This window comes from Gadus chalcogrammus, chromosome 10, assembly GCF_026213295.1.
Source record: "Gadus chalcogrammus isolate NIFS_2021 chromosome 10, NIFS_Gcha_1.0, whole genome shotgun sequence".
Taxonomy (NCBI): Eukaryota; Metazoa; Chordata; class Actinopteri; order Gadiformes; family Gadidae; genus Gadus; species Gadus chalcogrammus.
Window position 1 is genome coordinate 5,898,370 of NC_079421.1, and position 23,485 is coordinate 5,921,854.

Here is a 23,485-nt window from a genome sequence, read left to right on the forward strand (position 1 = left end):
TCCCTTGATGGTCCACCACTGTGCCTCTATACATCATAAGAACGCAGATAGTGCACACAGTCCCAACGGGACACAGAGAATGGCATGGCCCAGACAGCTATGACAAAGCATAACACTCAGATTACATAAGAGTCCATCTCTGCATGCATCTCACTGTCCCTCCCTCCTGCCTTTTTGCACAGTGTCTTGGTATGCACGTGTGTGTTTCTGTGTGTTTGTGTATGCCTGTGTGTGTGTGCGTGCATAACTAACTGTGCTTCCTCGAGTTCCGTACCACTCAGCACTGAGCAACCAAATCCCAGCTTACACTCGCATCCAGAGCCTACCAAGAAGAATGAGCCATCCGCATGACTGTCCATCCTAATCTAATTATAGTTGCACCTCAGAATGCTGCTCTAACATGTTGCATAAGGACACATAGTGAACGAGGAGGCCAGTGAACGAGGAGGCCAGTCCTGAATGTATCCCATGGTGTGTATCAGGGGTTTAAAGATTGTCTCTTTTGACGGTGTCTTAAATCGATCAACCACCCACTTGAAGATCATCTTCCCCAAAACACAGAGTTTGAACTTATCTGAATTGGATTTGAAGTTGTGTATGATGTCATCTGATCTAAAGCTTATTGCGACAGTTAATAAGGCAGTTGAATGGCATCCACACCCTGGACCACCCAACCGCCAATGGAGAACATTCTTTGCTGCATGATGTTTTAAGAGTCCTTGAAGAGAGCCTTGTATGATAGATATGTCTGAACTCCAGCACATCGAGATTCAAATAGGGCTGGCTAATTATATTTATAGTAGCATAAAGATTGCGAGTGGATGAGGGGGTCCTTATGCCCCCCACATGCTCACTATGTCAACACTTTGGGTACCTTGAAAAGCGCTGTATTTTAACAGTTATAGACAGAACCCAATCACGGATATGGACAAGCAAGGTACAGTATCAATCGTATTTAATTGTGACCAGGCTAGTGTTTGATATGTCATAAAACGGGTATTTGGGCTTTAGGAATGGTGAGGGAATCCAGGGGCTGGCTTGGCAGTGGAGACCCGATGGTGAGCTGGCTGGCATGGTGGTGGTGGTGGTGGTGTAAGTGGTGTTGGTGGTGTGGTGTTGGTTGTGCTGATGGTGCTGTTGGTGTGGTGGTGGTGTGGTGGTGGTGGTGGTGGTGGAAAGGTCATCTAGAGAAGACAGGGAGAACAGGTATTAGGTTACAGGCCTGAAGATAACTGCCTGGTTCTTGTACAGTGGTGGAGATGATTGCAGATGATGACCAGGTATGCAGAGGAGCAGGGGAGGGGCAATGAATTGACAGACAGACAGGGGGAGGAGTCATGAACTATATAAAGGCAATTCACTGTTATTATTACTTTACTACTTACTTTGCTACATTTAGGCCTACTAACATATTCAGAAATGTATATTGTTAATTCAAGTGGGACATTGTAACCATATACTTATGATACATGTGAATACTTATAATTTGAATTTCAAAACATAATAAGTTATTTATCTTGTAGTAAAGTGTATAAGATGCACTGTGGTCTTGACTAACACCATGCTGCTCCGGGTCATGCTCAATTTCAAATCTGTTCTCAGCTCTAGAGAGGCCACTACCACAGCTGGTTATCTGAAATATTTCCATATTTACCATCGCTAGAGGTCATCAGAGGTTCACCACCGTGGATGTCGCAACCACATAATTTTCCCAAACACTTCCATCTGACGTCACGGCTCCGGTCCCGCCCCCTGCTCTTCTGTTGGCGCGTCATGATGCCGCACGAGACTCTCAGCTCCTGGCAGCAGGCGAGGAGGAGACTGACAGATCCTCAGCTCTGGTCGTTAAAAAAGTAGTTTATTGTGATTTTATAAAGTGAGTCAAAAGTGACTCGTCTATTAACGATACGATATCAAAATTCCACGTGTCACTTGGTCAGCTGTCGTTAAAGTCCCGCCGGTCGTTGATCTCATTCACAAGTCGGTCCAGTGAGTGGTAAGTGGCGCGGTTAGCCTTAGCACAGGAGCTAACCCTCAACAATAACTAAACACACACTGACGTCTGGCTGTCACCGTCAACAGGTCAAAAGATCAACAATTACACCTCCAATATGCTGTTTTCTCATTGTTTAATTATAGACTGTGTACCCCCTTCTGTTAATACCCTGATAGTCACTTGTTGTTATACACGTTAATGCTTGTAATACCGAGGGATCAGAGTAAAGTGTGGTGCTGTACGACTCAGTAATATACACTGTCAGTCACTAACAACTTTCATTACTTCGTGACATTTCCTTACTTTTTTTTTTGGCTCTTTGATCCTCTAAGTTGCTTCACATGCTTGCTGTAGTTCGTCCTCTCAATAAGAGAGACGCTGATGTGACTGAATGGTGACAATGCAGCCCTTGGCTGTCGCTTCTGGGGTTCAGCCGCCGCAGCGACCTCCGATGGGATCTCACCTCAGTCACTTTTTAACGATGTTATTTCAATAAATGTAAACATAATTCCAGGTTAAGTTTCTCCTGACCCGACTCTCAGTCTTGACAAGATGGGAGCATGGCTTTTTGCTCCCATCTTGTCAAGACTGACAGTCGGTTCAGCAGGACCTTAACCTGTTATCTAACTCAATTTAAACATAACGCCAGGTTAAGGTCCTCCTGACCGACAGTCTTGAAAACACGGGAGCCTGGCTTCTGGGTTATGATAGTGGCAGTTTGAACGTGAACTTGAATAGCCTCCACAGGTTGAGTCTGGTTATGATTTCCAATCAGGCTATTCTACATTCCGCCTCTCCCTCTCACAACATTTGCCTGTGGGTATATCGTGTAATATTTTGAATGAAAATGCAAATAAAAAAAATGGTGTATAGCAGTTGGCACTCATAATTGCATACGGAAAGGGATTTTTATCTGTAGTTTGTAATTGCCCTTTCTTTCTGTGGGATCTATTCTCGTGAGCCGTTGGAAGCGACTCTGTGAGTAAACACTGAATCTCACTCGGGGTTAGTCACAGCGTCTCCCCCGAGGGAGAGGCGTCTTGGTTACCTGGTGTAGTCAAAAGAATAACAAAGTACAGGCTGCCATTAACGCACAGATTCAAACACATCGAATAGTGACGTAGCACCTTTTGATTTATCACATCCTCACATGATCCCAACCCCCACACCTGCATGGTGGCTATAATCTCCTGAGCTGTGCTGTGCTTCTCTCGATTCCGCAGACTACGGACACGGGGAAAGGCCATCGCTCTGTTTCAACAGCTGGCTCGCCTTCTGCTCCCTCTGAACATGTTGGCCTGGAACTGAACAGGCCACACCCTCTTCAAAATTTCCTCAATGCCTGTGGGGCTACCACCTCACAACCCATCCACTCTTGCATCCATCGGTTCTGCTTTGCAATAAAGGGGCATTGGGAGTCCCGGATGCAGGGACTGGTTGAGCAGAGAATCTCTTAAAGCGACTGCCGAATTGTGCCAGAGCTCAGTCCAGGAGAGGTCAGAGGGTCGCTCTTAATCCAGCCAGCCAGCCAGCCGCCGGGGCTGGTGAGCAGACGGGCCCTGGTCAGCGAGCAATGAGCTGGGCCGAGGAGGACTGGACGGTGGGGCTGTCAGGCCGCGTCCTGCTCAAGGTGAAGGAGCTGCAGGTTCAGCAGGACCGACTCTCCAGGGAGAATAAGCAGAGGCAGCTGCAGCTCGACAACTCCCAGGATGCACTCAACAAGCAGAAGATCAAGGTACACAGAGAATCCATCCCTCTTTCTCTTGAGTGACTCTCAATGCGTGATGTGTTTGACTTTAATGATTGTCACACACCCTGTAAACGCTTATAAAGGAATTTCAGAATTTAATGTCTTAAGTATTAAGTATTGCAGACAAGAGCTTTATTGTGTTAAGTCATATTTATGTAGCAAGCTTTTAAAATCTTGGAAAAACCATTTCAAGCTTTGGGCCACCATTTCACCGTAAATAGTTACACCTCTGTCATGCAAAATATTACATTCAAACAAAATCCTAGTCTTGCCAAAACATTATGTATCTCTGGCATGGATTATAATCTGCTTCCTTTACAATTTTGTATGCATTCAAATCCAAAGTGTTTCTTATTAAGTGGTATTCTGTGCATGTATGTCCGTACACATATGGTCCTCAGCAGTAGACTCCCATAGTAGGGTGGTTTCAAAAGTGTTTCCACGTCATGATAATTAATAATAATAATAATAATAATAATAATAATAATAATAATATGTTTGAATTAATATAATTATTTTAAAGACACCCAATGCAGTTGACATATTTAGTGTGCTTGGGGGGGGTCTGGCCCCTGCCCCCTACCAGAGAAGGTGTCTAGGAGCTGGGCTCGCACCATGCTATAGCTTCTGGTCTCCTGTCTCCTAGCATGAGGAGGTGCGCCGGGAGCTCCAGATCCTGCAGAGAGAGCTCAAGGGGGTGCAGGAGGATGCGCAGGCCCAGACCGGCAGCGCCCAGCGCCTGTCCCTGGAGCTACAGACCAGGCAGACCCTGGTGTGCTCCCTGGAGGGCCAGCTGGACGCCGCACGCACCCTCACCCAGAACCTGACGCTGGAGGTCAAAAGGTCTGGTCTCTGCCTTTTGTTGTTGCGTTGAAGAAGCTTTCATAGTAGTGTTGCATGTGCTCTAGCTTGATGTCCTGTGAAGGCAATGGATTAATGATGATATGAACAGTGGTTGTGTGTAATCTCTAAAGTCCATGTCATTATCACCTGATTTGATACGGGTATAGATAACACTTTGTAATTAGGTCAAAGTGTTTTATTAGTCAAATGCAGAGTGTAATACAGGGTCATTCTGAACCTTTTAATTCCTTGTGGCATGGCAAACAACAAATACAGGTAAAATACATCAATCTGGTTCAGTTTACCATAGGATGTCTATTTCAGTCTAGGTAATACAATATGTAATACAATATTTGATTGGTCGGTCCATTAGTTTGTCAAAACAAAAAGTTGCTATCCAAATAATTACTCATCTTTCGGTTTCCACTGTTTATTAATCGGATTTGTAAGAATGGAGTAAAAAGGATCCATTTTAACCAAAAGACACTAAAGACCTTAGTTACTCTAATAGTTAAAAAAATGATTTACTCTCAATCAATCATGGAGGCAATTATTGCCTCCATGATTGAACACAATTTGATTGTCGAATGAAATTATGAACAGAGCAACGCTAAAGAATAGTGAAACAAAACCAAGAGTCATTGGTGCATTTTGTTAGTGTAACGACCGTCCCATTAAGGTTGAATATCACCCTGGGTGGGTCTGGTATCCACCACCACGCCTCCCAGACATAATCCAGGAGAAAGACCGCGGGGCCCAGCTCGTTTCCCTCATTCATGTTTGAGACAATACAATGCACTCCTTCTTTAAACGTCAACAGTTAAAGCTATGTCGTCCGACCTTACTTTGATCCCACCCACCACACCTTTTATGAACCTGACCTCAAGCTTTTTATGATGCTGTCCAATGATCGATCTCCCTCTCTTTCACATTCTTTCTCTCCCTCTTTCTTTCTTTCTTTCTTTCTGTGTCTGTGTTTCCCCCCCTGTCTCTCACTCTCCGGCAGACTGGAGGCGGAACTGGAGAAGCTGCAGACCAGCCAGGAGGCCGGCCTCTACTCCACCCCCTGCTGGAACACAACCTCACCCTGGGTAGACAATGGTATTGCAACAAAACACGCTGCTCCCTCCTACTGCTGCACTCCTACTGCTTTGTCCTGTATGGCATCTGAGTCTTTGTTTTCTTATTGTTGTCTATTGACACGTATTGACCTGCATGAGTGCTGAAGTAAATAATCCTCACTGAGTCAAACATAAAGTTCAGGATATTGTAGCCAACCAAGGATTGTTTAGGCACTGGGTTTATATTGTAGTGTTTAGCTACCCACCGCCTCTCCAATTGTGACCAAATGGAGGGCTAACTACCTCTGCCCTCTTCAAATGAAAGGGCTCCAACGAGCAGGTTAGGACAACTGGTGAAAGAGAGACTAATATTTACTGAATGGGATGTCTGTAAAGTCTCTAATTCTCTCAGGGTTTGGTAAGAAATGTCTCTGCACATTCATGCAGTTTGCTGTTCTATGCTGTGTAGGAACGATATTCTCTTCTTACAATGAATCCCATGGCTGTCTCTCTCTCTCTATCTGTCTCTCTGTCCCTGTCCCAGGGATTTTTACATTAATTCCATTCTAGGAAGGGGGCTTGGGCGGTATCACGGTATTATGATAACGAGGGTATTAAAAAATACAGATATCGAACACCTTCCAAAATACAAACGCATCTCTTTCGGGTAAGCTTTTTTCAGACATCGTATGAATAAATTCTTTACAAATTTTTGGCAAAGTTGTGAAGCAGGATATATAACCGAATAGTCCAAGATAAAGTCCTCACCGCAGCATTGTGGTTGAGACCGAACAGGTTTGTTTGCCAACCGGCCCGGGTAGTTGGAGTTCCCCCGCGTTTGACAAGTCCCTTAATAATGGCCGCCAGCCCAGGACGTACCGACAAAGTGACATTGATAGCAGCACAGTGCTGCTGTCTGAATCCCGTGTGTCTAGCGATGTCTGAATGCCCAAGAGAGGGACGGGCAGCAGCACACCTCCTATAGAGCCATAATTTGGTCAATATTTACAAAAGTACCCTGCCCTAAACAAAAGCCTAACTAAAACGCCATTAACTCGGATGTGTCTCCCCTTACAAACTGTGCGCTTGATAGTAAAAAGCAGGTGAAACACAGCGTGGCCAGTGGCACTCCGGTATGGGTGTGACATCCATAGACTGTATATAATGCAGGTTAAACCTAATTTACATATGTGTACATTGGTGGAAACTATCCTTGATTTCTAGAAAGAACTAGGGCGCATGTAGGTCACACTTGTTAAGATTTTACAGAATCTATGGAAGAACGTCTCTTAAACTTACTTTACATATGTGTACATTGGTGGAAACTTTCGCTGACTTCTAAGCAAGCAGGGGAACATGTAGGTCCCGCTCGTTGAGATTCAGACCAAATCTATGGAAGAAGGGCTCTTGTGTCCTATGTATTCATTATTCTAAAGTCCATAAGTATTTCAACCGAGCAAGACTCGTCGAAGTTGGCAAATTGCGTATTAGACACAGAGGATTCTAGGCTAGACACTGTCATACATGCTAGAATGACTTCAGCAGCCGTTTTTGCCGTCATACACTATCTACCCCGTTTAAATGTCAGAAAGGTATGAAAAAACGTATAACTGCCCAAGCCTTTGGGGCGATGCTGTTCCCATGGTTACGAGCAAACAAACTTTGTGACACTTCCGTTACGCTATAAGTGTCCAAGAAGCTTGACTCTCTAACTGACCCGGACATCAACGTCCAACACTGCCCGGACGGAGTGCCACACACACTCACACACCTCCCCATCGGTGTCCCTTCGTCGTCAAGTTGAATTGGCTCGTAAAACGCACTTTGATGTCATTGGAAGAACTGGAGTTCGGAGCAGAGTAGAAAGTTCACAAACTGGTTGGCGGACAGGTGCAAGAATAGGGGATTTTACACCGTAATCTTATTTGATTAACAGTGTCAAAAAGGCATAGATAGCTCATGTTGAGGGTCTGATAAGACATATGGCATATTACCACGTTTTCAGACGACAAACTGACCGATTTAGGGTTCACTGCCCCTTTAAAAGCCACAGGCCCTCCATCTACTGTGGAGTTTTTACAATTCCCTTGTCCCTCTCTATCCCTCTCTCTTTGTGTGTCCTGCGTTCCTCTCTCTCCAGTCCATTCTTTCTCTCCCCGGGGACTGTGCGGCGCTGTGTCCTTCCGTCCTCGTTGTTGAATACACCGAGCTCTGCTTTGGCAGTGTTCACTGCGGCCTCTAATTGGGTGGATGTCATTTTTCTGTGCTCATCTTTCTCCTCGGCCTCCTTGATGTGGTGTTTCCGCCGGGCAGCAGGGAAGCAGAAGGAGGAGAGGACGGGCCAGAGAGGGGATGGGGACAGCCGGAGTGTCAGAGTAAGACACCAAAACTTTGGATCAACTCTTATTTTACCCAAACTCTTGCCAGTACTGTTATTGGTTATTACAGCCTATGCCATGATTTTAAAAAAAAAACGGAGAAACGGCTTGAATTTGTGTTTTTAGCTTTTAAAGCTCTATTGGGATTGTTTATATTATGTTTTAGTTTATCTTAGTGTAGGTTATTTTTAACCCCCCCCTCCCTCCCCGTCTCTCTCCACAGCAGCAGCTGCAGTACTCCGACACGCCCACGGGCTCGTTGCCACGGCAAGGCGGCAGGACCCCGCAACGCCACTCCTCCGACCAATCAGAGATCTTCTCCACTCCCATGGCGGTGTTTCCCTGGGAGCGGGACGACTCAAAGCCCCCCAGCCGGGGTCGCGGCCGGACCCCGACTCCCCAGGCGCCCCCCGCTGACCCCCGGGGCGGCAGCCAGCCGCAGCCGAGGGACCGCGGGAGGACCGAGGACGTCAGCAAAGAGGCCGATGGTGAGTGGGGAACCGAGAGCCGTTACCACGGCGACGGAGTGTGCACTGTTGTGACGACGGAGTGTGCACTGTTGTGACGACGGCGGCTGACGCACGCGCAGACGGATAGGACTCAGTAGGACCAGAGTCGTTCCGTCGGTTCAACCCAGATGTTTATTGTGTTGTACCCTTGTGGTCGTTCTAGTTTATACTTTTCAGAGTTTTTCTTCTACAGGTTCCCCGAAATCGGATATTATTACATTTAGTGATGCTAGACTGTGTTAACCGTGGCCGGTCACCCACCCCTCGTCTATGTCCTACCCTGCCTGCCCTACCTAACACGGGTGTACTGAACTACATGCTCAGACACTGCCCCCAAAGCCTCCCCAGGAAGGCTTTGGGGGCAGTGTCTGAGCACTGAAAGGGAGGGGGGGCAGTCAGCTCATTGATGGGTTGCTCTGTGAAGCCCTGTGTCATCAGCCTATTCAAAGGCTTCCTCAGCCTTTTGGATGGTGTGTGTGTGTGTGTGTGTGTGTGTGTGTGTGTGTGTGTGTGTGTGTGTGTGTGTGTGTGTGTGTGTGTGTGTGTGTGTGTGTGTGTGTGTGTGTGTGTGTGTGTGTGTGTGACTGACTTCTTGTTGGTCATAGAAAACGCAGATTTGGTCTGATCAATGCCCTTCTGCCTCATGGAGATAACTATATATTTATATTAATTGACCCGGTTGTTAACGGACAGTGTTATTGCTGGGTTGTCCTCGTGTGTTATGTAACCTATGAACTGGAGTACACCAACAAAGTGTTTCCCTATTAGTCATCATGACGCATCATGTTCCATCTTTATTTTTTACCACGTTCGGCATAAATGTTTTTCTCCATTGTTTTGACCCGAACTAAACCGTCAAGTGTTGTATTTTGAGCTTAATCCCGTATTGTAATTTTTTTATTACACGAAAGTTAGACCGGCACTCTTGAGTATAACCACATACATCAAAGAAAATAAAACTTTGCTTGCGCTATAGTTTACAAACAACCAAGAAGAACAACCCCATTGTCTTTCCTTCGAGTTGTTATATCTCTTAGGTGTTTGGTTAGGGTTAGGATATTATTTCATTGATCAACACCAGGTCGGACAGATAAAAAGACGGATACAGCTTAAACTGTACTTTGGGTCAACATGTGCGATGTGGACTTTATATACCTTAGAGCTCCACTTTAGCAGCACAATGTAGTCCTCGTTTGTAGCCAGCTTGGTTAATTATCACGTATTCGTTACACATTATACACACTACTTTACTGGTGTGGTTGTTATCGGTTCATTTAACCAACATGACAGCGATTCTGAAAGAGGAGCAGAAAGAGAGGAGTTATTGTAGTTAAACGCCACAGTGTGTAAGGCATTTCTAATGAAATGGCTCATTATAAGGCTCCTACACAAAAACGGCACTAGCTTAAAATAGTATGACGTAGTCTGCGTCCGTATCAAGCATTGGGATACCACGTCTACCCTCCTTCAGAGAACTCTCAGCCCACCACCAACCCATCTTCATGACCTTACAGTATCTGAACCTGAGCTGAAGCAGGGGGTTCCCTCACACTGTAACCTCACGTGTGCTCCCAGCGTGTGCGTCTGAGCTGCGAGGCCGCATCGGCGCCCTGGAGGCGGAGCTCCGCGCGGAGACCAACCGGGTGAAGGCCAGCCAGGAGCAGCTGGGGCGGAGCCAGAAGGAGCTGGCCGCCGCAGAGACCAGCCTTCAGAAGAGCCGCGACCAGATCAGCCAGGCACAGACACGCACGCTTCAGGAGACCGACCGGGTAACACCAGCAGGGACGCACTTACCTACCCCAATCAGTTCACTGAAGCAGTAACACGAGCAAAGACTCATATATACACCAATCAGTTAACTGAAGCAGTAACACGAGCAAAGACTCGCATACCTACACCAATCAGTTCACTGACGCAGTAACACGAGCAAAGACTCGCATACCTACACCAATCAGTTCACTGACGCAGTAACACGAGCAAAGACTCATATACCTACACTAATCAGTTCACTGACGCCAATCAGTTCACTGACGCCAATTAGTTCACTGACACAGTACTGTCTACTCCCTCAAGATCGACACAATGAATTTAAGTGCGTGTGTGTGTGTGTGTCAGGCGTCGGTGGCGGAGCTGAAGGTGAAGAAGCTGCAGGAGGAGCTGAAGTGCCAGGGTCAGAACGCGGAGAGCAGCCGCCTGCAGCACCAGCAGCGCACCAAAGAGCTGGAGAAGCAGCACCAGATGGTGAGAGAGCGGTGGAGGCATGTGGCAGAACATACCTGAGGACCACATGACCACGCACGATGGTGGGGTGAAGGCATGTGGCAGAACGTACCTGAGGACCATATGGCCACACACGATGGTGGGGTGAAAGCATGTGGCAGAACTTACATGTGATCCATTTGGCCACACACAATGGTGTAGGATGGGTGATTGACCAGACTCATTAAACTGGCTGATCGACAAGATCAGAGATCGAGACGACAATAGAATGCAAATGACAGAGAAAAGGAATCGTACTTTTGTGCAGTTCAGGAATAAAGCCAATTAGAGAAATGAAACAACTCTACATTCTACATATTTCTCAGTTTGGATGGTTGGATGATTGATGACCAGTGCCATTGATTGGCATGTGTCTACCACACAGTCACACAGTCACAGTCACACAGGCAGAATGTACAACAGAGTGAATCACAGTAACGGCCTCAAAGAGCTTCACCCCCCCCCCCCCCCCCCCCACTTTACCCCTCTTAAGGGCAAGGAACAACTCTAACTAACAGGGAAGAAACCTTGAAAGTGGATCCCTCTGCCAGTGAGGGGAAGCAGTGCCATGGGTGCCATAATGGGCAGACATAATGGAAGCATAACAGTTTAAGGAAAATGTCTTCAATTGAAACCGACCTCTTTTGGCCTCATCGGTGTGCGTGTGTGTGTCTGTGTATGTGTTTGCGGGTGCGCATAACAGGACGTATCCGAGCTCCAGAAGGAGAGGCAGCGCCTGGAGAAGCAGCAGCAGCAGGAGGTGACCAAACTGAACCAGGAGCTGCAGCAGGCCAGAGTCCTGCACAACACCCTGCAGGCCCAGGCCGAGAAGGTACACACAGGGGCCGACGGCAGTGGGCCCGTAGGCAAATCTATATTTACATGGTGTAGGAGCACATTTGCAAACATACAGACACACATGTATACACAGACACACACGTACACACACACACACGTACACGGTCAAACATAATCCTGCAGGTTATTACCCACAGAATTGTCAATACACAATCAGTTGTCTTAGATAAAGCCTTTGGCAGTATTCCAATACAGGAAGCAGCTGTCATTGATAAACATATTGCCGACATCGCCTCAGATGCTCCATGTTTTTCCCAAGCTACTTCCTGCCTGCCTGGGCCTCCCCCCTTTCTCTCTCTTTCTCTTTCTCTTTCCCACTCTCTTGATGCTCACCGAACTGACCGCCACTTGTTTTCTCCCACCACCCACCTTGTTAAAACACTGTCCTCTCTCATGTGTCTTCCTGTTCTCCCTCCTCCCACTGTGCTCTGGGTTTATGTTCCCAGTGGACGTGCTCGCTGGTGCCAAGGTAAAACTGCTCAGCACTAGGGTTGTGAGAGAGTCCGTTGTTGGTTAGAATATGAAGTGTGTTTGTGTAATCTGTATGCCAAAGTGTAATCACTCTCATATCAAGCATGTGTGTGTGTGTGTGTGTGTGTGTGTGTGTGTGCGTGTGTGTGCGTGTGTGCGCGTGCGTGCGTCAGAAGTGCATGTCTGCATTAGGGGCAGACTTTTCTTTTAACATTGTCTTGGTGGAGTTGAAACCACTGTCACTTGCATGGGGCAATGCTGTGAAGGCATAACTCAGCTCTGAGTCTGCGCTCGCATGTGCCTGCGTGCCGATCATCAAGTCCTCTTGCTGCGGTCCCCTTAAACGTTTCCATGGCTTCTAATCCAACAGCAGCAGACCAAGGAAACCCCTTAGTCTGAATCAGTTACCCCAGCGGTGTCCTTCCCTCCCTCAGCTTATCTCCAGTGTATTTGCTGTGATAAGGCTGCTCTGATAATGAGCATTTGTATTAACAAAGTAATCACAGGAATTACAGTGCCCAGCAGTAAATAGCAGCCTTTATGTTAGGTCAAGATGCCTGAAAGTCCTCCGGATTCTTGATCAACATAAACTAAAAGAGTTTGATCAGACAGAAATCCTCCACGGTCCTTAGCACCTTAGAATCAGCTATTAGTAGGGTTGGGTATCGTTTTTTAACTGAAAAGGATGCCTTCAAACAATTACCAACAAGATCAAATAATATGCATTCATCTGTTAATTTATCAAACTTTATATTTTATTTAACTATCCCCCTTCAAGTGATGTGCAGCAGTATCTAAAACTTTCAATAACCATTTCAACAGAGAGGTGTCCGACACAACGCCTTTATCATTTTACCAGGAGATCTCTCGGAACATCTCAAATAACAAACTAAATTATTATTGAGTTTATAAATGTCTGTGTTTTGGAATGCCCTAGCTGTATTCAGCTGCGCTGCAGTCAGACCTCGTTCCCATCGCAGACTTCTGTTGTCCATCCCTTTTAAAACCCATTCCAAGTAATACCCAAGTGGAGTACCTAGACCGGGGCAGCGCTTCAGCCCGGTGGGTACCATCATATGGGGATCGGTACCCAACCCTCGCTATGAGTGTCTCCTTGCTTCCTTCCTTATCCACTTTGCACCCTTTAAATCCCTTTCCTCATCATTTTTTCATGATCACAACTGGCACCTTTTACTGTTTGGCCTCCGTTTCTTTCCGTCGTGTTCGTCCATTCATGGTGCTTCATGGAGTTGTATGTATTTTTGATGAGTCTCATCGTCTCTCTTTGTCTCTCGGCCAGTTGTCCCTCCAGAAGCAGACGTTGGAACGAGAGGTGGAGGCGCTGAAAGCCAAGCTTAAATGGACCGAGGGACAGCTGCAGGAGAGCGAGAAGAAGGAGGCTCAGACACAAGCCAAGCTGACGGTAATACACACACACACACACACACACACACACACACACACACACACACACACACACACACACACACACACACACACACACACACACACACACACACACACACACACACACACACACACACACACACACACACACACACACACACACACTTCTAAATGTATGGGTTAATCAATAATTCATTGCCATCAACATCAATCACATTAAGAATTCGATTCATTTTTAAACAGCATCAGACTTGACCATATGTCAAGTGTTGCTCAGTATTAACTATGGCCAGGATCACAAGCTACAGTATATAGACCATTCAGGCACTGCAACTGTTATGTCAGGGTAACAAAAAGGCAACCGCTGTTAAATCTGTGGCTTCGAGTAGGACGTTTATTTGCATCTACCCCCTATTTAAATGTTGCCTGAGGACTACCTCGAGTCCCTCATGACAAAAGTCAGTCAGGTAACTCTAGAACGCTCAAGCAGAAACATGGAAAATGTCTGAGCTCTTGGTATTCGAGAATGGTAGTCGTTAGATCCCATGAACACCATTAAGGCTCAGTCCTTACGGCAGTGACCGGGGTTTGATTCCTGCCCGCAGTCCTTTGCTGGATGTCCTCCCCTCGCTCTCTCTCCCATATCTTCCCGTCTATCTCACTGCATCATCATGGATAAGATCGGCGAACACCTTCATGTCCTCCCAGAAAGAAATAAGAGAATGGTTCAGTTCTCCTTGCGGGGTTGACAGCGAGCTCTGTCTGATCTCTCTCTGAACTCCCGGTTCATAACCAGTCGGACCGCTCGGTTTCCCCCGCGGGGCGCGTGTGTTTGCTGGTGTCTTTTGTGTCCTCTTCTCTGACCGTGGTTCCCGCTGTGCCCACTAGGAGGCGCTGCGGGAGGCGCAGGGTGTGGCGGCCAGCCTGGAACAAAGCACCAGGAGAGGGAAGTCCCTGGAGGAGGAGGGGAGGAGAGCGACACAGGAGCGGGACGACGCCCTGCTGCTCCTCAAGGAGCTGAGGGGTGAGGAGGAGGAGGAGGAGGAGAGAGGAAGAGCTGCTGGAGGAGGGAGGGTGGTCTGGGGCTAAGGATCAATATTAAGTGCTTAGAAAGAAATCATCCTTGCGTGTCATTTATAATGCAGTATAGCATTAAGTACGTATGATGACATCTGCCCTGCTGACGAAAATCTCTCATACCCCTTTCCTTACTCACAGCCACCCCCTGCTGGCCAACCGTGTTCATTCATTCTCAAGGGCACAGTCAGTGGTCATCAGCATGTGGTGATTAAAGGGGACCTATTATGCTTTTTCGACTTTTATGACCTATGAACGTTGTTATAATGATTGATAGTCATGTTTAACCATACTAAAGTGTCAAATAATGACATGCATGCATTTCGACGTATTCCCTGCTGACAGTCTGGGGTGGCTGTGCAGAGCGCTAAACACTCGGGACAACGTTTGCGATTCACTTGTTCACATTTCCGGGAAATCATCTACGTAGAGGCACTCCCGCCACACCCCCATATGCCTGGTAAAATCTGCACTCGCGCACGCTTCAAGGAAGGTAACCAATCACAACGTAGTTGGGTTGGCAGGAGGGGGGCGAGGGGGCGGAGAAGGACGAAACCGAGCGTTGACAGAGAATGCTGAAAGCGCCCAGATGAGAGGAAGAGTTTCACGAAAATCTACATCGTTTTTTGTGTATGGTTAAACATGACTATCAATTATTCTAACAACGTTTATAGGTCATAAAAGCATAATAGGTCCCCTTTAATACCGTTGCACTGTGACGGGGGGTTTAGATGTTATTGATGGATCTTTCGCTCCCTTCCCCAGAGCAAAACGCTGCCCTGGCTCTCCATGCGGCCCCCATCCAACCCTGCTCCCTGGGTCATAGCTTCTCCCCCCCAGAGCCCCGGCCCTCGGGCCCCGGCAGGAAGCCCCCCGGAGAGCAGCGCCCCGGGCAGGGCAGAGGGCAGAGGGCGGCCCCCAAGTACCCCATGGACAGAGAACCCGGGGAAGGCCTCGACGCGGAGCACATGACCGCCAGGGGCCCGTCCACGGACTCTGAGAGCCCGCAGGGGAGCCGACCCGAGGGCGACGACGTGATTCGCGGCAACCGCCCTGGGTCGCCGAAGATCCACGCCGCGGACCCACCGCACGCTTCGCTCCCTCCACAGTCGGAGACCGCTGTGGAGGCCGGCGTCCCGCCCAAAGAACCGGGGGCGGACGCGGTCGCCCTCCGCAAGGAGAACGCGGCGCTAGCCTCGGACCTGCGGGACGCGCGGGAGGAGCTCCAGCGGCGCCTGGAGGACCTGGAGACCCAGAGGCGGGCGGAGGCGGAGGCCCGGACCCGGCTGAAGCAGCTCAGCAAGAAGCGCACGGGCCGCGAGGCGGAGCTGGAGGAGCAGGAGCGGGAGACCAAAGGGGAGCTGGAGCGGGAGCGCTCGGAGACGGAGCGGCTCCGGAAGGCCCTGGCCACCCTGCAGGCCCAGCTGAGTAGTGAGGAGAGAGAGGAGGTGGAGGAGGAGGCGCGGGGGGACCCGGGGAGAGAGGACAGGGAGCAGGAGCTGGTGGAGCTGAACATCCAGATGAAAGCCCAGCTGTCGGAGGCCCGGGCCCAGCTGGCCCTGGAGCGGGAGGAGCGGCAGCGGGAGGAAGAGGAGAGGGCAAAGGCTGTTGTGAGCGCTGTGGACGCGGAGGAGAAGGTCGGGCTGAGCGGCCGGCTGGCCGAGCTGGAGGCAGAGCTGGAGGAGCTGAAGCGGCGTGGGGAGAAGGACGCGCAGCGCGCCGAGGCCGACGGCCCGCTGACATACCTGACGCTGCGCCGCGACGACAAGCTCAACGCCAACATCGCCGCCCTCTGCCCGGGCCTCGACGACAACGAGAGCCTGCTGCCCTCGCCAGAACTCAACCGGCTCTTCTGCCTCACCGCCAACCAGCTCAACGCCGCCGCCTCGCAGGCCACCGCCCAGCTCATCCTGAAGGGAGACCAGGTCGCCGAGCTCCTCCCACTCCCGCTGCTCTCAGGCGACGGGGCCAGCCCGATGGAGGGGACCAGCCCGGAGCTGGAGGACTCCACCCCAGAGGAGCTCAGCTCAGCCTCGGACTGCCCTGAGACCCCCAGCCCCCCCGACCTGGCCAGGGAGGTGGCCCGCCTGCAGGAGGAGAAGACGGGGATGGCCCGGCGTGCCGGGCAGTGCCAGGCTAGACTACAGGCCCTGCAGGCCCAGGTAGAGACAGAGAGCTTCAATACCGTTCCTTCTTGGTTAACCTGTATGGTGACCTTTATATTGACCTTTATATTGACCTGTGGGGACCTGTATGTGTCAAGGATCATTTCAACCAAAACAGTTTCTAGATCTTAAGTAATGGATCCGATTAGGGCAGATTCTATATTTGCTTCGCCTCCTAGCAAATTTATAATTTATTATTATTATTATAGGACATATTTGATATTCAAGTAATATCAGACGAGAGGGCGTGCGGCTATATTGAGTTTCAGCATGGCTGGGATTGCTCAAAGGCCTCCCGACCTTGAGTGTGATATGGCTTTGATACAACATTTCAACAAGTTAACATTAATAAGCAAACACAGATGATTGTCTGTTTATTTAATCATATATTTGGCTCCGCCAACACAAATAGTTCCCCAGCTGGAATGGGACTGGAATGTTGCAGTCCCATTTTAGCACACCAGCTTGCTACTTTGTATTTACACATTAACTCAGACAAGCAACCGCCACTACAAAATAGACCTTAACATAACTTACTTTACATATATTACTTCACTTTATGAAGTGAAAGTAATTCAGACATTAATTAGCCATTAAACATGAAGATATTAATATAACGTGCAGTATTGCTGAATCACTGGCTTATTTAGTGATTCAGCAATCACTAAATAATCAATCACTAATCACTAATCACGTCGCTCTGTCCATCCCTTCCATCTGTCCATCCCTGCCCCCCCAGGTGACCCGTCAGACCCAGCAGCTGACCATGGCCTTTGAGCTGCAGAGCCAGCACATCAGAGGCCTTCTGGTGGAGCTGCAGGAGAAGGAGGGCGCCCTCCTCAGGCAGGGAGGGGAGCTGCAGGGCTGCAGGCAGGAGCTGGCTCAGCTCACAGCCCAGACGGCTCCGATGGAGGGGGACCCAGCCCCGGCCCTGACCCCGGCCCCGGCCCTGACCCCGGGCCCGGGCCCCAGCGGCCCAGGTCCTGAGCTTCCGACTGCAGCCTCTCCATCAGAACCCTCCTCCAGAGACACAGTCAAGCACATAGCCGGTGGCGACAAACACCAGGCATCTGAACGAAGCTCTGACAGCGAAGCAGGAGCCCCGTCGCCAGGGGCCCCCAAGGGGATCCACGCCCCCACCGCCGACCCCCTGCCTCCTGCGCAGCCAGCGCGCATCTGCAGCGATCCAGGCAGAGAGGGGGGAGGGGGCAAGGCTGCACAGACGCCCACCCCCCGGTCGGAGACCCTGCCGGGCAGCGGTGAGTCAGGGGAGGAGGGCCCCCCCGCCTCAGACGCCAGGGGCCAAGACTCCGACCCAGTCCCGAAGACGGACCCCTGCAGAGCCGTATCCCGGACCCCCGGAGGGGAGCGGGAACGCCAGGGGGCGGGGTCACTTGGCAGCAGCGAGAGATCACAGGAATTGACGGGCAGCAGGGATGACGGGGTGGACAGGGAAGACACCAGGAAGGAGGAGAAGGCACAAGACCCTCTGGTGAAAGTCAGCCGCTTGGAGAAGCAGGTGGGCCTTATGGACCTTTTCTTTCCTTATTTTGCCCATCATCCATACAGGGTTTAACACCAGAGTTTAGTGGAAGGGGAAATGCTTCCGAGAAAGAGGCAAGCAAATTCTGTCAGTCCAAAATATTTTTTGCATTAAAATAACCAAATCAAAAGGTTTGTATATGCTGCTGTAGCTTCCCTCTTTAGATAACTATATTGTGGAAGCTTTTTGCAGACTTTCTGTGCTTTAAGGACATTACCGTGTACATATCACATTAGCGAATACATATCACTTCAGGGCAGAGATTACTTGCGCTGGTGAAAAGGATTTTCTCTGTCGGTACTCTGCCAAGTATTAAGCCTGGTCCTACCAGACTCTCGTACTTCATTTCATTTGTACAGAGAGTCTGGACCTACTCAATTGACAAACGTTAACTCACTTGTAGGCGGGTGTCTGTTGAAGTATAAAACTATTGGATCTGCCCAGTGCCACTCTGGATCTGCCATAACCAATCGCTAACGTTTGGCCGGGAATCAAGTTGCACGCAGGCTGTAAACAAACCAAACACTGTGCGTGAAGATGTCCGTCAATGAGAGCTGACTTTAACGTCATTGATCTCAGCCACTCCCTCTGTTTGCTGATTGGACGCAGACGGAGAAAACCAACTAGCATACCGCAGACCCAAACCTAGTACTGTAGGGAAATTCAGATTGAGCGGAAGTACTTAGGCGGGCGGAGCCATTGGTTAAGTATTTTCACCTCTTACGCAGAATTTAATGGTGGCGTATTCAACATGTTGAAGGCCCACCGGCTGCAACATGTTGAATACACCACCATTAAACACATGGGGGATTGTTCAGGATCGGATGTGTACACCGCCCATATTCAGAGAGACTAAAGCTCTGCGTCTGCAGGGACGGTGCACAGTTGGATGTTTTATATTATTTTATGTCGAACTGAATGCACATGAACAGGCACAATGTCCTCCTCATGTGAATATTGAACTTAAAAGTGAGGCTTAATTTAAAAGATTTGAGACAGCTTTGGGACACCCTCACATGTGCATGTTTCTGAAATGAACTGCCACTGTTGAAAACATTTAGTGTTCATCTTCTAGCGTTCATGCCTTCTGTTTGCTGTCGTCCCCTCCCCGCCAGGTGGTGGCGCTGCAGGCCGAGCTCAGGACTGTGTCTGAGGAGAAGGAGAAGCAGGCTGAGGAGCTGGTTCTGTGGAGACTGGCCTCCCCCCCCACCGCAGCCTCCAGGTCCCAGGAGCCCAGCCCGGGCCTCAAGGACCCCCCTCCGCCTCTAAACGGCCCTCTGAGGCGGCCGGAGAGCTCCCAGCCTCCCAGAGGAGCCCTGGAGGTGATGGCTCCGGCTCCTACGCCGGGCGCCGGGGAGCCTGAGGTCACAAAGGACCTGTGGCAGGACAGAGGCACCCTTACAGTGATCAGAGAGGACCAGCTGATCCTGTCCTGCTCCTCGAAGAAAATACAGGGCACCATGCTGACCTGCAGGTAACAGTCTCTCCCTCTCTCTGTCTCTGTCTCTGTCTCTTTATCACTCACTCACTCACTCACAATTAAATGTTTGATGTGGGGTGAGAAGTTTTCTAGGATTAGACAAGGATTGCCTCGGATCATAAATCTCGTCTCACTCTCATGAAACAACTTGGTTGGCTGTGAGATACACAGATGATTCTATCCCAGTTCTCTCCTCAAAATCAAAGTATCGTTTGATTCCAGACATGCAGGTGTAATCATCGCGGTGCTATTTGTAGCAGTATCAAATCCAAGGATTTCCACTACTTGTGGATGGGATTAACCTGAATGCTGTTTTTTCCCCCTAAAGAGTGCAGCAGAGTGACCCGACGGAGCCAAAGAGTGTATTTAACGTTGAGAAGACCTTCACACCACAGGACAGCGACGACCTGATCGACGATGAGGTGATCTGCCCTCTCCTTTCAGCTCTTAAACCAGTTCTTAAACCGGTGTGGTCTAGATCTACTTTTGTGTCGATGAACTGTATCGTTTACTTTAGCATTCAGCCAGTTATCTTTTGGTTCAACACTTGACAGCTTGACACGCTGACCAACCAAGAAAGAAATGCACAATGAAGTTCACGTTCTTTTATCAGTCAAATGCACAACATGACAGGAAAAGCAGTCATAGCTGACAATGACATTTTTAGATAAAAGAGTAAAAAGTATCTATCATTTATGTGAGCTCCTGTCAAAGCCTCTGGCGGAGGACTTGAAACTGGCTGAATGTCTCTGCTGTGTGGTCCGTCCTCCAGCGATCTGAACCTCCATGTTCTCCTCCTAGGGCTCCGACAAGGAAAACATGGACGGCAAGCGCTGTCTGGGCGCTACAACCAAATCGCCGCCGCCACCGCACGGGGCCCTCGTAAGAGCCTCCAGCGACCCGCGCCGTGGCCCCAGAGACACCACGGCGGGGACGCCGCAGACCAAAGCCTCGCAGCGCGGCGAACAGGAAGCCACGCCGACCAACGCCACGCGCCGCGCCGAACAAGGGGCGCCTTCTCCCACGCCCGCGGCGTCCCAGCGCGAGACCAGCGGGCGGCCTTCCCTAAGGAGCGCCGCCACTCAGACCCACGCCTCTCCGCTTCCCACCGGAGCCGCCGGCCCGCCCCTGTTCCTCCACACCTGCACTCAGACCGAGGAGGTGGTGGTGGAGGAGGCGGAGGAGGCGGAGGCGGTGGAGGAGGAGGTGCAGGGGGCGGCAGAGCGGCTGCTGTTCTCCGGGTCGTTCCCCATCCCGGCCGACCCGGCCCGCCTGGCCGAGCGCATCCGCCGCAACCGCAGCCAGCTGTCGGCGGCCTTCGACGACACGGAGTACGAGCCCTACGGCCTCCCCGAGGTGGTGATGAAGGGTAGGTGGAGGGTCGGGGTGTCCCTGAATAAGACCTCAGCCGGGCTGCGCCCTGACCAGCTGTATGTCGCCCTGTGTGGTTGACTCTGCCGTCGGTGTGTGAATGAAGGGTGCTTGTCCGGTCTCACGTGTGTTGCATCGCTCTCCCTCCCCCAGGGTTCGCCGACATCCCCAGCGGCAACTCGTGTCCCTACATCGTCCGGCGCGGCCTGCTGGGCACGCCCGCCGTGCCGCTCCCGCCGACGGACACGCCCCCCAGGGAGGAGACGGACTAGACGCCGGCGCCAGGTAACCAGGGGCGACGCCCGCCATTCAGTGCTCTGTACGGGACAAGGTGTGCGCGGGTGTGTGTGATTTTTGTTTGTTTCCTCATTGTCTTCCTCGCTGCTTTCTGCGTGCAGAACCAAAGGACGTCGCGTGACCAGTGGTATCCATGACAACCATCCCAGTCACCAGCATCACCCAGCTGCCAGCAAGTACACCCTCCTGCCACACGTCTACGGGACAATCCGTGAGATGTACATGTCCACCGCGTAGAGGAGGGATGCCTTAATGCCCTCACACAGGGAGCCTTTAGATGTGTATGGATGTCATGAGGGACCAGATGAACCTCTTTCCCAAAAGGAGGCCACAAATACTAGCCTTGCACGCTTTTTGAATGGACCAAATGGGTTGTTATTTTATTTCATTGTTGTATTATTATTTGAGTGTTGTGGTTTATGTAATAGAGCTTTATCTTTTCCAAACGGGGGAGAATCCACTTGAAATTGTCAGCTTTCCTTATTTAAAGATCTGCCTTAAACAGAAAGTGTGTGTGTGTGTGTGTGTGTGTGTGTGTGTGTGTGTGTGTGTGTGTGTGTGTGTGTGTGTGTGTGTGTGTGTGTGTGTGTGTGTGTGTGTGTGTGTGTGTGTGTGTGTGTGTGTGTGTGTCAAGCGAGCAAGTGAAAGTTTGTTCACCAGTGCCTTCTGTGAGATGGGTTTATTGTTTAAGTGTCGTCATCGCAGCGTTGCTGTGTGGGAGAACGTGTGTGTGTGAGAGCGTGTGTGTGTGTGTGTGTGTGTGTGTGCACACGTGCGCAGAGAGAGAAGACTTGTAGAGCAGGAGCCTATGACTCACAGACGGACCTGCCGGCTTTCCGCTCCATGTATGGAGCTGCACTGTGTGAAAGCCCCCCTCCCTATGTCTCCTGTGTTCCTCCCCTGCCCTCGTGGCCCCCCCAAGCCCCCTCCAGCCCATCCATCTCTTCATTTACTGACAAATACCTGGCTGAAGTGTTGCCCTAGGGAATACACTGACCGTTTTAGTCTAGATTTATTCTCCTGGTAGAACCCATCACTTGTAATATATCTGATGGATGTATGTTTCCCCCCCCCCCCCCCCCCCCGGTACTATATATTTATGTTGTGTTTTTGTTTTGTGCTGCGAACACGTAGAACACTTTAAAGGATGAGAGGATGAATCAGGGGCCAGCCAGGCCACAGGTGTACTGACCGGGAGGCTGTTTCATCAGAGAGTGGACGACACTGCTCTGATTCACTGTGTGTGTCTCAGTGCAAACACTAGTCCCACCTTAGCGTTGAATAGACACTTGCTGTAGTGTAATGAGTGGGTTAAAATGTGTTACTTTTTTATGTACACATTTTATATGGACAAGGAGGCGTTCTATAACGTCGGCCCTCTGACCATCACACACTGCCTTAATATCTCTGGGATCTGTAGTGTTGTTGTTTTTATAGTGCTGTTAAACAGTTGAAGGCACTCGTAGCACTGTGAACCTCTCGCCCTCAGGGTGAGGCTGTTGTATGTGAATGGTTTATTGTTGGCACGTAGAATAAAACACTGCTGCTAAAAAAAAGTCTTCTGGTTTATTCTACATCCACATTTACATTTAGGGCATTCAACAGACGCTAGTATCCAACGCGACTTACAATAAGTACATTTATCATAAGAAAACTATATATTACTGCCAATACAATAAGGATGTTCGTAGAACCAAGTGCAAAGCACCAACAACCGCTAGGTTAATCCATTCCCTGTATAAAACAAAGATGGCAATGATAAGATGCTACATAACTATGTTCTGACTAACTAAGACATACAATAAGTACGTACATTAAGTGGGTGTTCTACACTTGGGTTGGGGATATGGATAAAATTAGATCTTAATCATTTGATGTATTTTACCATACAGGCTGCTGTTACGTTAATAAACCCTTCTGCAGTTAGGAAGCCTTGTAACGACTTTAAAGACTTCCTCTGATAGTTCGGTTGGATCGTCTTGCAGGCTGCACTCCGTTATTTTTCTCTACTGAATTATGT

The 23,485-nt window shown here is 49.6% G+C and overlaps 1 protein-coding gene across 1 annotated transcript; it reads left to right on the plus strand.

Moving 5' to 3' along the window:
- The first annotated feature begins 1,720 nt into the window (after positions 1 to 1,720).
- Positions 1,721 to 23,124, plus strand: si:dkeyp-115e12.6 (rootletin). Its single transcript, XM_056601137.1, has 19 exons — positions 1,721 to 1,996; positions 3,220 to 3,731; positions 4,393 to 4,589; positions 5,596 to 5,690; positions 7,964 to 8,025; positions 8,252 to 8,516; positions 10,113 to 10,306; positions 10,653 to 10,778; positions 11,500 to 11,628; positions 13,426 to 13,548; positions 14,421 to 14,556; positions 15,375 to 16,771; positions 17,514 to 18,293; positions 19,433 to 19,791; positions 20,126 to 20,219; positions 20,599 to 20,958; positions 20,989 to 21,166; positions 21,322 to 21,453; positions 21,567 to 23,124. The coding sequence occupies exons 2-18, from the start codon at positions 3,570 to 3,572 to the stop codon at positions 21,438 to 21,440; spliced, it is 4,776 nt and encodes a 1,591-aa protein (XP_056457112.1). The 5' UTR covers positions 1,721 to 1,996; positions 3,220 to 3,569; the 3' UTR covers positions 21,441 to 21,453; positions 21,567 to 23,124.
- Positions 23,125 to 23,485: the final 361 nt, after the last annotated feature.